At 39.9% G+C, this 17,370-nt stretch overlaps 1 protein-coding gene across 1 annotated transcript in view; it reads left to right on the top strand.

Annotated features, from left to right (window-relative positions):
- slc45a2 (solute carrier family 45 member 2) overlaps window positions 1–16,756 on the top strand; it is a 52,208-nt gene extending 35,452 nt beyond the window's left edge. The window contains exons 4-7 of the mRNA XM_034079396.2: window positions 2,667–2,810; window positions 9,253–9,376; window positions 12,569–12,774; window positions 16,270–16,756. Coding sequence (XP_033935287.1) covers window positions 2,667–2,810; window positions 9,253–9,376; window positions 12,569–12,774; window positions 16,270–16,491 — 696 coding nt within the window. The 3' untranslated portion in view covers window positions 16,492–16,756. The remainder of the gene's footprint in view (window positions 1–2,666; window positions 2,811–9,252; window positions 9,377–12,568; window positions 12,775–16,269) is intronic.
- Window positions 16,757–17,370: the final 614 nt, after the last annotated feature.

Raw genomic sequence — 17,370 nt, 5'->3', positions numbered from 1 at the left:
GAATGGCCCTGACTCCATTTCAGCCCAGATTTACAAACTCCTGGCAGGACAAGCTCCAGCTCAATTCTCACACTGAATTTTAACAAAGCGAGTGAGGGACTGCAATATAAGAGGGAAAGAAAGAGAAACTTTAAAACTGTTCAATTGTTATGATGTGTAAAGACTGATATGTTCTATAATCGGCTGAAACTGTTAAGTCATGATGTGAAACGGTTAACAAAGAAAAAGGGACTCTCAAGCTGCTGCTACATTTTATTTTATTTATCTAAAATTAAGCACTTTTAAGATGCACATATTTTCAAAAGCTATTTTATTTATTTTCTCTATTTTATTTGTAAATGCAGCCCGAGAGGAACATTACACATATCCACAGTATTTACTGTATATCTGTATAGTTCAATGTTAATTGACAATAAATATTGTTGTTTTTGTACTTTCTTTATTTGAGTGGCAGTCAGTTGTTGATTACATGCAGACGTTGATAAAGCTACAGGTCACTTCAATATATATCACACTAATTCATGAAGCAAGTTAGACATTTTGATGTTCCGGACCTTTGGGGACATTTTCTCTAACTGGACCTCGTTGAATTTTAGTTGAAGACCCCTGCTATATGGGGTTTTATTTTGAAAAACATGCTTCTTCCTGCATTTCTCGTTACCTTATGGGGCTTTTATTCTGAAAAACATGCTTTTTCTGAGTGTGTTTAAAATATTCATTTTTTTATGCATTTTCTTACAATCTCAGCAAAACTGGGCTTGACCTACATAAATGAAGAATACTCCTTTACTGGAAGAACCATTGTCCAATAATCCTGAGGGTGTTTTAAATGTTTTATAGGTTATTTTCTGCAGAGGAGACTCTTCGACGTCCTGAAGTGTGAATATATCCTGTAGTGTTAACTATTTCTTAAAACCTCTGAACATCTCTCAATCTGTCCGACGCTCCCGAGCTGAGTTAATTTGTAATACTTTTTAATAGGGATGTCCCGATCACCTTTTTTTGCTCCCGATCCGATTCCGATCATTTGATTTTGACAATCTGCCGATACCGATTTTTCCCGATCCGATCTTTATGCAATGCATTAAGAGAAAAAAAAGGTAACAGATAACGGCTGGTCATCCAATGCGATGAATTCAGCTATCTAGTTATATGTTTGGCCTTTTCACTGTTCTGGGGCAGTTTCTCTTTCCTTTTGATAGCCTCTGAAAGTGTCGGTTGTCTCAGTGCCGTTACCCGAGTGGCCGCTGTGTACTCGCCGTGTTGTTGTTGGTGTTTGTTTCTCAGGTGGCGTGTTAGATTGGTCGTGTTGAACGTAGCTCTGTTCTTTCCACCACGCGGAACCTCTGCCTTGCAAACATTGCATCTGGCTGTTATTATGCCTTCGCTTTCAATTTCATAATACTTCCAAACTCCTGACATTTTCTCTGTCCTGACTCCCGAGTCACCAGCTGAACGTAGCCTCTCGTTAGCTTACTGCTACTATTAGACACTGCGCCCACTCTGTTGCCAGATTTCAGAGAAATAAGCAACCAGGTCTATGAAAACAAGCCCAAAGAAAGCAACACATACATGATGTTGTGTAATTTGAAACCAAAACTAAGTCCTCAGGATGACTTTAAGACGTGAACATGGTCATTTTTGTTTTGTAACATTAAAATAAAATATTTTATAAAAAAAAAAAAAAAAAAAAATCCCGATCCCCGATTTTTTTCTCCCAATCCCCGATCTTTTGAAAATCACGTGGTCGGCTCCGATCCCCGATCACGTGATCGGATCGGGACATCTCTACTTTTTAATTATCGTCTTCACTTTTGAAGCCTCGTAAGGTGTTTGATTAATGCTCTTCTTCCTCTTGCTTTAAAACGTCTAATTGCCTTTGCTCTATTGAGCCCAGTTAGCTTCCTTTGACCATCTGAGGTCACACGATAAAAAGTTGGTCACAAAAAACCCCCCTGAGTATTCTGATGTCATGTCCGCCTTCGTATCGTTCATCATAGCCTGAATATGTCTTTTTGCTTCATCTTCACCCGTTTCTAACCCCTGAACAAAGCCCTTAAAGTCGCCTTGTGATCTTTACTTTCAACCCTTTCATTCCTTCTTGCTCAGATCCTCGTGCCGCACAATATTTCAAATGTTCAAATCTCTTGAAGTGACACTAGACAAGAAATATCAGAGGAGTAATGAGGTCTACGAGAGGAAAATCTGCTCTGTATTATTCATATTCGTGTGTGTGTGTGTGTGTGTGTGTGTGTGTGTGTGTGTGTGTGTGTGTGTGTGTGTGTGTGCGTGAGTGAATTTTTTTTTCTTAGAGTCTCAAAAACAATTATCCTTCTTTAGAATTCAGACTGTTTTTTCAAAATCGAAACATTTATATGACCTTCAGGGGCACCGTACACTCTTGTCTAACGTGTGTGTGTGTGTGTGTGTGTGTGTGTGTGTGTGTGTGTGTGTGTGTGTGTGTGTGTGTGTGTGTGTGTGTGTGTGTGTGTGTGTGTGTGTGTGTGTGTGTGTGTGTGTGTGTGTGTGTGTGTGTGTGTGTGTGTGTGTGTGTGTGTGTGTGTGTGTGTGTGTGTGTGTGTGTGTGTGTGTGTGTGTGTGTGTGTGTGTGTGTGTGTGTGTGTGTGTGTGTGTGTGTGTGTGTGTGTGTGTGTGTGTGTGTGCAGGCCCAGAAGAGGATGACATTCAGGTCGATGATGAAAGCGTTAATGAATATGCCGTGTCATTACCGCTACCTGTGTGTCAGCCACCTGCTGGGCTGGACCGCCTTCCTCTGCAACATGCTCTTCTTCACTGATTTCATGGGACAGGTAATTATTCTTACATACCTTTATGTGTGGTGTTCAAATGAAATAAGGTCTGTGGTTAACACAAGCTGAAGAGATTAAAACAAAACATAACATATGTCAGTAAATACAACTCTGGTGGATTAAAAAAACTGCGGTTGCTAACAAGTGTCTAAATGAGACGACTAAACGCCATCACGCCCAACATTAGCCGCCTTTAGCTTAGCGGTGGAGACGTGAAGTCATGTGACCGTGCTGTAGTTCCTTTATAGCCCAAGTCTTTAAAGTAGAGACACTACATACTGATATCCACCTGAACATCAGCAGGAGAGGACTCTTTAAAGTAGAGACACTACATACTGATATACACCTGAACATCAGCAGGAGAGGACTCTTTAAAGTAGAGACACTACATACTGATATACACCTGAACATCAGCAGGAGAGGACTCTTTAAAGTAGAGACACTACATACTGATATACACCTGAACATCAGCAGGAGAGGACTCTTTAAAGTAGAGACACTACATACTGATATACAGCTGAACATCAGCAGGAGAGGACTCTTTAAAGTGGAGACACTACACACTGATATACACCTGAACATCAGCTGGAGAGGACTCTTTAAAGTAGAGACACTACATACTGATATACACCTGAACATCAGCTGGAGAGGACTCTTTAAAGTAGAGACACTACATACTGATATACACCTGAACATCAGCAGGAGAGGACTCTTTAAAGTAGAGACACTACATACTGATATACACCTGAACATCAGCAGGAGAGGGCTCTTTAAAGTAGAGACACTACAGACTGATATACACCTGAACATCAGCAGGAGAGGACTCTTTAAAGTAGAGAAACTACACACTGATATACACCTGAACATCAGCAGGAGAGGACTCTTTAAAGTAGAGACACTACATACTGATATACACCTGAACATCAGCAGGAGAGGACTCTTTAAAGTAGAGACACTACACACTGATATACACCTGAACATCAGCAGGAGAGGACTCTTTAAAGTAGAGACACTACATACTGATATACACCTGAACATCAGCAGGAGATGACTCTTTAAAGTGGAGACACTACACACTGATATACACCTGAACATCAGCTGGAGAGGACTCTTTAAAGTAGAGACACTACATACTGATATACACCTGAACATCAGCAGGAGAGGACTCTTTAAAGTGGAGACACTACACACTGATATACACCTGAACATCAGCTGGAGAGGACTCTTTAAAGTAGAGACACTACACACTGATATACACCTGAACATCAGCAGGAGAGGACTCTTTAAAGTAGAGACACTACATACTGATATACACCTGAACATCAGCTGGAGAGGACTCTTTAAAGTAGAGACACTACATACTGATACACACCTGAACATCAGCAGGAGAGGACTCTTTAAAGTAGAGACACTACATACTGATATACACCTGAACATCAGCAGGAGAGGACTCTTTAAAGTAGAGACACTACATACTGATATACACCTGAACATCAGCTGGAGAGGACTCTTTAAAGTGGAGACACTACACACTGATATACACCTGAACATCAGCTGGAGAGGACTCTTTAAAGTAGAGACACTACATACTGATATACACCTGAACATCAGCTGGAGAGGACTCTTTAAAGTAGAGACACTACATACTGATATACACCTGAACATCAGCAGGAGATGACTCTTTAAAGTAGAGACACTACATACTGATACACACCTGAACATCAGCAGGAGAGGACTCTTTAAAGTAGAGACACTACATACTGATATACACCTGAACATCAGCAGGAGAGGACTCCTTAAAGTAGAGACACTACATACTGATATACACCTGATCATCAGCAGGAGAGGACTCTTTAAAGTAGAGACAATACATACTGATATACACCTGAACATCAGCAGGAGAGGACTCTTTAAAGTAGAGACACTACATACTGATATACACCTGAACATCAGCAGGAGAGGACTCTTTAAAGTAGAGACACTACATACTGATATACACCTGAACATCAGCAGGAGAGGACTCTTTAAAGTAGAGACACTACATACTGATATACACCTGAACATCAGCAGGAGAGGACTCTTTAAAGTAGAGACACTACATACTGATATACACCTGAACATCAGCAGGAGAGGACTCTTTAAAGTAGAGACACTACATACTGATATACACCTGAACATCAGCAGGAGAGGACTCTTTAAAGTAGAGACACTACATACTGATATACACCTGATCATCAGCAGGAGAGGACTCTTTAAAGTAGAGATACTACATACTGATATACACCTGAAGATCAGCAGGAGAGGACTCTTTAAAGTAGAGACACTACATACTGATATACACCTGATCATCAGCAGGAGAGGACTCTTTAAAGTAGAGACACTACATACTGATATACACCTGAAGATCAGCAGGAGAGGACTCTTTAAAGTAGAGACACTACATACTGATATACACCTGAACATCAGCAGGAGAGGACTCTTTAAAGTAGAGACACTACATACTGATATACACCTGAACATCAGCAGGAGAGGACTCTTTAAAGTAGAGACACTACATACTGATATACACCTGATCATCAGCAGGAGAGGACTCTTTAAAGTAGAGACACTACATACTGATATACACCTGAAGATCAGCAGGAGAGGACTCTTTAAAGTAGAGACACTACATACTGATATACACCTGATCATCAGCAGGAGAGGACTCTTTAAAGTAGAGACACTACATACTGATATACACCTGAAGATCAGCAGGAGAGGACTCTTTAAAGTAGAGACACTACATACTGATATACACCTGAACATCAGCAGGAGAGGACTCTTTAAAGTAGAGACACTACATACTGATATACACCTGAACATCAGCAGGAGAGGACTCTTTAAAGTAGAGACACTACATACTGATATACACCTGATCATCAGCAGGAGAGGACTCTTTAAAGTAGAGACACTACATACTGATATACACCTGAAGATCAGCAGGAGAGGACTCTTTAAAGTAGAGACACTACATACTGATATACACCTGAACATCAGCAGGAGAGGACTCTTTAAAGTAGAGACACTACATACTGATATACACCTGAACATCAGCAGGAGAGGACTCTTTAAAGTAGAGACACTACATACTGATATACACCTGAACATCAGCAGGAGAGGACTCTTTAAAGTAGAGACACTACATACTGATATACACCTGAACATCAGCAGGAGAGGACTCTTTAAAGTAGAGACACTACATACTGATATACACCTGATCATCAGCAGGAGAGGACTCTTTAAAGTAGAGACACTACATACTGATATACACCTGAACGATCAGCAGGAGAGGACTCTTTAAAGTAGAGACACTACATACTGATATACACCTGATCATCAGCAGGAGAGGACTCTTTAAAGTAGAGACACTACATACTGATATACACCTGAAGATCAGCAGGAGAGGACTCTTTAAAAGTAGAGACACTACATACTGATATACACCTGAACATCAGCAGGAGAGGACTCTTTAAAGTAGAGACACTACATACTGATATACACCTGAACATCAGCAGGAGAGGACTCTTTAAAGTAGAGACACTACATACTGATATACACCTGATCATCAGCAGGAGAGGACTCTTTAAAGTAGAGACACTACATACTGATATACACCTGAAGATCAGCAGGAGAGGACTCTTTAAAGTAGAGACACTACATACTGATATACACCTGATCATCAGCAGGAGAGGACTCTTTAAAGTAGAGACACTACATACTGATATACACCTGAAGATCAGCAGGAGAGGACTCTTTAAAGTAGAGACACTACATACTGATATACACCTGATCATCAGCAGGAGAGGACTCTTTAAAGTAGAGACACTACATACTGATATACACCTGAAGATCAGCAGGAGAGGACTCTTTAAAGTAGAGACACTACATACTGATATACACCTGATCATCAGCAGGAGAGGACTCTTTAAAGTAGAGACACTACATACTGATATACACCTGAAGATCAGCAGGAGAGGACTCTTTAAAGTAGAGACACTACATACTGATATACACCTGAACATCAGCAGGAGATGACTCTTTAAAGTAGAGACACTACACACTGATATACACCTGAACATCAGCTGGAGAGGACTCTTTAAAGTAGAGACACTACATACTGATATACACCTGAACATCAGCTGGAGAGGACTCTTTAAAGTAGAGACACTACATACTGATATACACCTGAACATCAGCTGGAGAGGACTCTTTAATAATTAAAGCCATGCAAAACATCTCATACTCTCAACTTCAAGCTTTTAAAATGTGAGGATTTCCAGTCTATAATTGCAAACTTAATATTTAAGACTAAACTAAAGAAATCAAAGGAACCGGAAATAAAACAAGCTGCAACATGTTTTATATTCATCTCCGTTGTGTGTGTAGGAGGGTGGTCACCTCCTGCGGTGTCTCATCTCCTGCTGACTCATATCTGAATGATTGTTGACACTTAGCTACGTGCATGCTGATCAGGATGTTACCTCTCAGCACGGTTCATTATGAGACGACACACAGTGAGCTCCTGCTGCGGGGTGTGAAAGGACGGACTAAAAGAGTGTGTTCAAAGAAGCTGGCATCTGGTTTCAATATCGGTGAAGCTGTATTTTAGGAGCATGCACTGCATCTTGTATGCACGGATCAATTTCAGGCTTCTGTAACACAACGTTTGCTTTCATCCTGGGGGAAAGAAAACATGAACATTATATTTATTCAACCACTTTTGTCCGTTTGCATCTGTGGATTTCTCTATCCTATTCAGCTGTGTATGCATTTCACAATCCATATCTTTCAAGGCTGTTTTGAAAGATATGGATTCTTCTCTAAGCACAAATCTCCACTTCAGTAGCACTTACACACTCTGTCACACACTCTGTCACACACTCTGTCACACACTCTGTCACACACTCTGTCACACACTCATATACACACTTTATTACTAAAAACATGCAGAAAATATACTTTGTATGGCAGTATTTTATGATATAACGACATTCCCTTTGCAAAAGCCTTTGACTCCAAAATGAAAAAATAGTTTTGAACCTGGTTTTCATCCAATAATCACATTTCTGTGACCAAAATGTTTGCAAATGAGACACAATGCTTAATTTGCATATTTAAAAAATCACATTTCAAAAAAGTATTGTCTTCATGCCTGTAACCACCTGGGGAAGTTTCATTATGATATCTATACGTTATTGTTTTTACCCTATTCAAATATATTCATCTTCACTACAAAAACTCGAAATCTTGCCCAGTCTAATATCGTCTGATATCGAGTCAGAATATGTCTCTACACCTGATGGAAGACACAATAGCTTCAGAAGTAACACTGCAGTGAGATATAGGGTCTTGTTTTTAGACAAAGCATCATCTTGTTAAAGGGCACCTATCATGCAAAAGTCACTTTGTGATGTCTTCTCTACATCAACATGTGTCCCCGGTGTGTCGGGGAACTCACGCAGCGTCAGGAAATAAAACCCTCTCTCTTTTCCTCCGTACCCAAATCTCTAAAAACGGGGAACAACGGAGCTGATCCAGATTTGCGTCCCACGTAATATCTGAAATGTGGACCCACGACCCAATCAGAAACGTTGCTATCAGAAACAATGCCCGACTGTTTTGGACATAATATGGTCGGTGTTTGCATTAGCATCGCTAACACTCAGAGCTAACCTGTGCTGGAGAGCATGTGTGTGAAGAAGCAGGAAGTAGAAAGGAACTCACCTTGTGGTGTAACCGGGAGAGAGAAAGCCTTTGAGCTCCAGACTGTTTCAGAGCCTTGATAATCCATGATATGGCGTTTCATCACGGCAGCATTTAGTTTAGACGGTAGCTGCCGGGTCCCGCATGAGCTCAGACCCCTCCTCTTTAAAGCTTTATTCCCGAATCAGCACTTTAGAAACAGGAAGTGAAATAGAGGGATATGAGGCATGGCTAGAATGATCTGTTTGGTATTTGGAGCAAAACACTTCATAGACATGTTTTTATATATTTGTATATATCTGAGACCTGTGCTGTTGCCTAAAAATAGCATGATAGGTGACCTTTAAGTCAAAACATCTTATTTTGAGTCGTATCTCAGATGAAACACGTATATATTTATTAGAAAATCACCAGCTAACATCAGAAAACTTTTGAGCATTTGCGGATTATATTGTAACAACATTTCCTGATTCAGGTCAAATATAGTTCAAAACTAGTTCTCCCAGCTGATTACAAGATCTGATTGAGCTGAATATCCCTTCTTATTTCAAGTTCACTTACCAAGCTAATCTTCACTTCTTCTATTGGCAGATTGTTAAACTTATTTCAAGTGAAAACAGCTTGTTTTCATTATTGTTTAACTTGTTTTTGGAGCAGCATTTTCTCCAGTGTTTAATGTGTTTCTCCGTTTGTTTTGCAGATCGTGTACAAGGGGAATCCGTATGCAGAACATAACTCCACGGCCTACAGTAGGTATGAGCGAGGAGTGGAAGTGGGCTGCTGGGGTCTTTGTATCAACGCTATTTCCTCCGCTCTCTACTCCTGTAAGTAACCCAAAGATTGTTATTATTGTTTATTTTTATTTCACACACACACACTGGAAAAAATGCTGCTCCAAAAACAAGTCAAACAATAATGAAAACAAGCTGTTTTCACTTGAAATAAGTTCAACAATCTGCCAATAGAACAAGTGAAGATTAGCTTGGTGAGAGAACTTGAAATAAGACGGGATATTTAGATAAATCAGATCTCGTAATTAGCTGGGGGAACTAGTTTTTAACTATATTTTAGTAGAAGCAGGAAATGTTGTGTTACAAAATAAGCTGCAAATACTCAAAAGTCTTCTGTGTTCTGATGTTAGTTGGGGATTTTCTAATAAATATGTGTTTCATCTGAGATACGACTCAAAATAAGATGTTTTGACTTAACCTGTTAAGCCCCACGCCTGTTTTTCATGTCTCAGGCTCGAAAATGACATTCCCAGACCAAATGACCATATCTTCTAAAAGGGTTAAATTAATAATCTTTTTTCTCAAAGTAATGATAAACCTGTGATTTGGATGTAGAAAAGTCAGAATCAATATAGATGTTTTTTATTTTAAAGGAAATTCAGATTGAACATGGTAAAAAACTGTAAATTATAGTGTCCGTCCAAAACATACGTGTACTTATAGTGAAAACTAACCTTGGATGATGGGTTAGTAGACTAAAAGCTTTAGGAATCCAAAGTACAACATATAATAAGTACCCTGTATCAAGATTGTTGCAAAACAAGTGATATTTGACCTTTTTAGACAGATTTAGCACAAAAAAACCCTCTTCTGGGGCCATTTGGGTGGATTTTCCATATCTCTGGCCCCCAGTTCGATTTTGACATGTGACATCTCTTTCTGACCGTTAGAGCCAATAGAATCCAAGAGAAATCGTCCCGCACACACTCATGTAAAAAAAGACCAATTTAGACCAGACAAAGACGAAGGTAAGCTATGTTAGCATTGTGGGCTACCTAGCGCCACATGTTTTGATGTACGTTTTTGTTGATAACGTCGCAAGTTTGCATCTTTCAGTGTTGAGATGGACACCGTTAGATTCTGTGTCTCCTTGCGATCATAAACGATGTGCTGGATGTGTCCTAGGATAAGTAATAAGTGAGCTAGGAGTGATTTTCGGTGCAGTAATAGGTTAGCATCTTTTGCTCGGGGCTAATTCAGAGGGTCAATGTTAGCATTGTGTGTTTTTTTTGGAAAAAAGACGTTGTTTCCTGCAAATGACGATTTCGGACCCGGTTCCGGGGCTTAAGAGGTGTTAACAAGATGATGCATTGTCTAAAAACAAGACCCGATATCTCACTGCAGTGTCACTTCTGAAGTTATTATGTCTTATATCAGGTGTAGAAAGACACATTCTGACTAGATATTAGACTAATATACTTGGCAAGATTTGAAGTTTTTGTAGTGAGGACATTAGTCTCCACTGTAGTGAACCCACATCTCTATCTCCTCTGCAGCAAAAACGCCTCCCTTGTTACTGCTTTGCTTGAGGACAGCAGTCGTCCATAGAAACAAAACAATCAGAAAGACAGGGAGAGAAATAATGTGCAGCAGGCAGAGTGAAGTTCAGCCAAATAACAAAATAATGGTATCGCTGGCCCTCCTAGTGTGAAATTGGGTCTTTTTACAATCTGGAAACAGAGAACATCGTTTTTTAACATGATTTTGTTTTACTATGCTGCTCTGAAAAGCAAAAATATTTAAAAAAAAAAATTAAATATGAATAATCAACCCAAGAATCCAAAAACTCTTGATGAATAAATAAAAAATCTCACACAACTCGTGCAGTAGTCTAATTTGCATGATTTTTTTTTACTAAAACCTCACTTTTTTTAAAACTCTTTTGCATACACAGATGCACGAGCGAGCAACACATCAGTCCGAAGTGAATTAAATATTAAGGTTTTATGAAAAATGCATGTGTAAGAATACTGGCTTTGTGGGTTCCTTTAAAATCGATACTGGGAGTCTATTTTCTTCGTCTTTAGAGGATAGGAGAAGTTTTCTTATCGACTTTTTCGAGAGTTAGGAACAGCTTTGCTTTGAGATAAGTTCTAAACTGGAAAAATGCTGTCTTTAACTTTCAATTTAACTTTGCTAATGTGGGCTACAAGTTTTGAGTCCAAAATGACAGCAAGACAACATTGTTCTCGTGTGACGACAGGTTCAACAGCCTATTCAGTTTCTCTTGTGCATTTAAATCCTTGCAGTCGTGTCTCTTTTGTACCCTTAAGTTGTAAAACATTGATACTTTGGTTCACGGAGGCCAAACACACAGAGACAAAAGCTCATTTTGCTCAAAAGTTTTAAAGACGATGTGTAATTGTTTGTCATCAGCATACGGTCACAACTTTAGCAAATCTACTGCACACTAAGGAGGATTTAATCATATTTAGAAGATAAAGGAACATGATCACATGACTTCACCACCGCTAAGCTAAAGGCGGCTAATGTTGGGCTATAAAGGAACTACAGCACGGTCACATGACTTCACGTCACCACCGCTAAGCTAAAGGAGGCTAATGTTGGGCTATAAAGAAACTACAGCACGGTCACATGACTTCACGTCACCACCGCTAAGCTAAAGGAGGCTAATGTTGGGCTATAAAGGAACTACAGCACGGTCACATGACTTCACGTCACCACCGCTAAGCTAAAGGTGGCTAATGTTGGGCTATAAAGAAACTACAGCACGGTCACATGACTTCACGTCACCACCGCTAAGCTAAAGGTGGCTAATGTTAGGCTATAAAGGAACTACAGCACGGTCACATGACTTCACGTCACCACTGCTAAGCTAAAGGCGGCTAATGTTGGGCTATAAAAAAACTACTGCACGGTCACATGACTTCACGTCACCACCGCTAAGCTAAAGGTGGCTAATGTTGGGCTATAAAGGAACTACAGCAGGGTCACATGACTTCACATCACCACCGCTAAGCTAAAGGAGGCTAATGTTGGGCTATAAAGGAACTACAGCACGGTCACATGACTTCACGTCACCACCGCTAAGCTAAAGGTGGCTAATGTTGGGCTATAAAGGAACTACAGCACGGTCACATGACTTCACGTCACCACCGCTAAGCTAAAGGAGGCTAATGTTGGGCGTGATGACGTTTAGTCGTCTCATTTAGACACTTGTTAGTCACTAATGGGCTATTTATTGACGTATGTTACTGTTTTCAGACGTGCAGCGCTTCCTGCTCCCATACATCGGTTTGAAAGGATTATACTTTGTGGGATACTTCACGTTCGGCCTGGGAACCAGTCTGATCGGACTCTTCCCAAACATGATCGCCGTGCTCATCCTCTGCAGCGTGTTCGGAGTGATGTCCAGTACGCTGTACACCATCCCCTTCAACCTGATCGCTGAGTACCAGCTGGAGGAGGAGGTACAGTACCTAAACAATACATGTTCTTCAGGGTTAAGTTGCATTTCAAGCTTCAACGATTCAAAGGTTTTATTGTCATATACACATAAGCAACAGTGGAGAAATGGCAATGAAATTCTTCTGACCTGATCTCCTCCAACGATGCAACATATATAATAAAATACAAAATAGTGCAAGAACTCTATACATGTAAATAGAATATGATATGTACGAGAACAGAATATGAAATTAAATAATGTACATTAAGACTAAATTAAATACGGTTTATTGCGGTGATAACTATTTAGATAAATAAATAGATTGCAAGATGACAAACAGATGAATGTTTATCGAGGCACTTTACAGAGCTCAGGTGTTTAATCGTCTTAATAACGTAAAAATAAAATGTGGGTACCGAGGGGGAAAACGGGCATTAGTCACTAATATATTCCTGCGTTTCATCTAAAACTTTGTGGATTTAAGAAAGATTTTCTTAAATAGCAGAATAGAGCAATGTCGTAAGAAGTATTCTGGTTCTTTAGTATTTTAAATGTCTGTTTATTGCAATGATATGCATTTAAATATCATTTTGTGGATTTGCTTTGGCTTTCCCAGTAACCAAAATAGTGTCTTTATTAGTTCTGTTTTTCACACCAACACTCCCAAATCCAAATTAATTAATGTTACTGTTATTTATGACAAAGAAATATCAAAAATCCTATCTAGCTAACTGAAATGTTTTAGCTTTAAAATAAGTAAAAACCTTGTTGAAACAGATCCTGATTTACCTTTAACTAATCATTTTAGCTTGATGGAAATAATAGAGCAATGTTGTAAGAAGTATTCTAGTTTGGTAGTATTTTAGATTTAGGTTTATTGCATCATTTAAATATCATTTTGTGGATGTATGGCTTTGTTTTGGCCTTCCCACTAACCGAAATAGTGTCTTTATTAGTTCTGTTTTTCAGACCAACGCTCCCAAATCCAAATCCATTTAGGTTAAAGTAGAAGAGAGGAAGGTCTCAATAAGCCTCAAACGTTGAATGAGAAGTCAGCCGTGAAATTGAAGCACACTTTGCATACTGAAGAGGTCGGAGTCACAGAAGAGTGTACCAACAAAGAAGAAGCTTATTCTGAGGCCAGGGCTGCAGTCGAATAGTCCAACAATCAGCTCCTAAGTTCTAACCCTATCTCCTATTCCTTGACCTCTGAGTGAAAGGGCACGGGGTTAAGGGATAGTGGATAGGAGAATTCAAAAGGACTTAGGAGAAGAGACTGCGGTACTTTAGAGAATCCGAATGCACTTTCACTATCAATGTGTTTATGATGCGCCAGCGGACGTCATTGTGTGCGTCTCCTGCTGTGGGGAAACCATGGCAACTACAGTTTTCTATACAGCGGACTACAACATGGATGTTCAATAAGAACGAGGGACTCCTGTGAACTCATCTAGAGACTCTGCACCGTGCTCTGATGCTGCTGCTTTGCTTTATGAACGTGGACAATAGAGAAACATATTCTTCAGGACCAAAGTTGGAACTGAAATAAAAAAGGAAAGTGAAACTTATGCTCGTCTCCCTCTCCCTCCGGTCCACATTAATACAAATGATCCCAATACGTATGATTGTATGAACTAAAGATCTTAAAATCAATACAAACGTATTTATTATGAACGTTAGTCCTTAACATCTATCATTGTGTATATCACCATTCAAACATCTTTAAAAGTTGAACAAACTCCACACAGCTCAGTAAAGACTGAAATGTTGAAGTATGGGCGGTGGTGGCGAAGTCGATAGGGACTTGGCTTGGCAACTGGAAGGTCACCAGTTCAAGTCCCGGCAAGACCAAGTGCTACCGAGGTGTCCCTGAGCAAGGCACCGTTCCCCACACTGCTCCCTGGGCGCCGTTCAAAATGGCAGCCCACTGCTCCTAACACTAGGATGGGTCAAATGCAGAGAAACAATTTCCCCACGAGGGATTAATAACCAGATGCTAACATCACGGTCCCCGCTAGCACCGGTCCCTCTCTCTCCCTCTCTCCCTCTCTCTCCCTCTCTCCCTCTCCCTCTCTCTCTCTCTCCATCACACTAAATGCGCTATTGCCACACACACACAGAGCCGAGCTTGAATGGCACAAGCACACGTGTATTTCCATGCAACTCTCTGATTGGTCTGGTGACTTGCCCCTGTTGCATTCACTGAACACGGGAAATTGCAGTCCTGCCGTCCTCTCTTGTGTCATGATGAGGTTCACGTAAAGCACGGTTAATGTATTATTGAGGTGTCTCAAATATACGTCAATCAAGTGGCACCTGCTAACGGGGTGGTGGACGATAGGTTTACATCTAAAAACGCATTTTTCAAACATTATTATTATTATTTTATTTTTCTTTCTTTCTTTTGTTACTTTTTTTTTTAACGGTCCGCGATCTACTCGATCGCGATCGACTGGTTGGCGACCACTGATCTAGAGAATTGGAACGGCACTTATGATGGCTGCCACTGAGGGACTTCCGGGTCATTCCACTGCGTTAGGAAGGTTCCTAAGCTAAATGGACTATTCGACTGCAGCCTGGGACTACGATCATTATATTGCTGCAGAAGCTTTATACTCGTAAATAAATAATAAAATACAGAGTTAGGAGTAAGTTGCTGGTAGAAAAGCACTTTGTGCTTTCTTTCAAAGTCTCCCGCAGTCAATACCTCATTAAGACATATCGAGGCGTGTGTCGAAGCGTCTGAAAAAGAATCAAGATACTGGAAAATAAATAAATAATATGCTTGTTTAAAACTCCCCAGAGCTGAGTCTGTTTACCCAAATATTTATTGTTTTCCGTCTGGAGGAATGAATGACCTTCACTTCGTAATACTGGCTGACGTCTTAGTTTGACGAATGTAATACTCAAGAATCTGTAAATAGCTCTGTGCATTAGGAAAGCACTATATCAATTCAATGTGTTGTTGTCTAGCTTCTACCACACCACCTACATATTACGCTTAATTTACTTCATAATCTAGTGATCTTGTGGTCAGTTAAATATCAGAAAATATTGAAAATGCCCATCAAGTCCATGATTTCTTGTATTGACGGGCCAAAATCAGAAGAAATGTACTTTAATATTGTATAAAACAGGAAATATTCATATATGAGAAGCTGAAAAAAGTATTTTCTGAAATGTTAGCATCAAAAACACATTTTTTTGTTTTCAGAAAATATTGAAAAAAGTCCATCATAGTTTATCAAAAGTCCCAAGGTTCTGTCTCTAAATGTTTCGTCACTCCAAAATCAAAAGACATTATTTCAATATGATTGAAATGCAAGAAAATCTCTTTAAAAACAGCATTTTCTACGTCAAGATATTTGATTAATGATTATTATTGTCGCAGCTTTAATACTGAGATATTACCCCCAAACATATCACCCTCTTTCAAATCTGTATCTCAAATAAAGGCTCCAATTTTTCTGATTCTGACCCCCCTCCTCTTCCTCTCGTCTCCTCGTGGTGCGTTCAGGAGCAACTGAAGCTGCAGGGATTACCGGGCCTTCAGCGGGGGTCGGGTGTGGACTGCGCCGCCCTCACCTGCATGGTGCAGCTGGCTCAGATCCTCGTGGGCGCCGGACTGGGAGCTCTGGTGAACCTGGCGGGCAGCGTGGTCGTGGTGCCGCTCTCCGCCTCCGTGGTGTCGCTGTTCGGATGCATCTTCATCGCAGTCTTCATCAAATACGTGGACTAACTCGATACAAAACATGTCTCTGATTGGCTCGAAACACCAAACGGATCATTGCAGCATTACCCATAATCCCCTCTGTTTCAGCCCTGTTTCCAAAGTGCTGATTCTCTGTCTGTTACTTAGATGTCTCGTTATGACATCACAAAGTGGCTGTTCGGATGCATCTTCATCGCCCTCTTCATCAGATACGTGGACTAACTCATGGCTCATGTACAGTAAAAGTCTTTTTATGGTGTTGTTTTAATAAATACAGATTCTTTATTATATCCTCAAGATTCAAGGCTTTTATTTTATTGTTATATAATAGATTGTGAAAATGATCTCACTTCTATGCTTCAGATTTGAAATCTACCCCTGCCATTTTTGGATATCATGTGATGGCCTGCTGATGACGGGATTTCAAAATAAGAGATTTTTTTCATTTTAAATAACCAGTTGCAACTAACGTGCCCTTTTCATTTTGTTATTCAATTGTGACACATTGTCAATAAGCAGATCCATTTTGCTAAATATATTTTTTTTACAAGGTGTTTAGAGATTACACACAGGACAGCAATCTATTCACCAAAACTTTTTCTTGGTTTTGCTGTTTACTTCTGGGTTTAGGAAACTTTGCAAACCCTCACCCGAAACAAAATCATTCTGTTGGTTTTATGTGAAAACATGTGGCTCAACAAGCCCTTCAGATGTGGCTCTCCCCCTCGGAGAACATCCATCCAGCACGTGAGTACTTTTAAATACTTGTTTAACATATTCTCATGAGCCAATCAGAGCAGACTGGGCTTTCTTAAAGAGACAGGCACTAAAAAATATGGGTGAAAACGGGTACATTTAGACAGAAAGTTGGAGGTAAATAATGTGGGGTTTTTTCATAAATATAAT

Source organism: Pseudochaenichthys georgianus, unplaced genomic scaffold, assembly GCF_902827115.2.
Source record: "Pseudochaenichthys georgianus unplaced genomic scaffold, fPseGeo1.2 scaffold_607_arrow_ctg1, whole genome shotgun sequence".
NCBI lineage: Eukaryota > Metazoa > Chordata > Actinopteri > Perciformes > Channichthyidae > Pseudochaenichthys > Pseudochaenichthys georgianus.
This window is presented reverse-complemented; position numbering and strand designations above follow the sequence as displayed.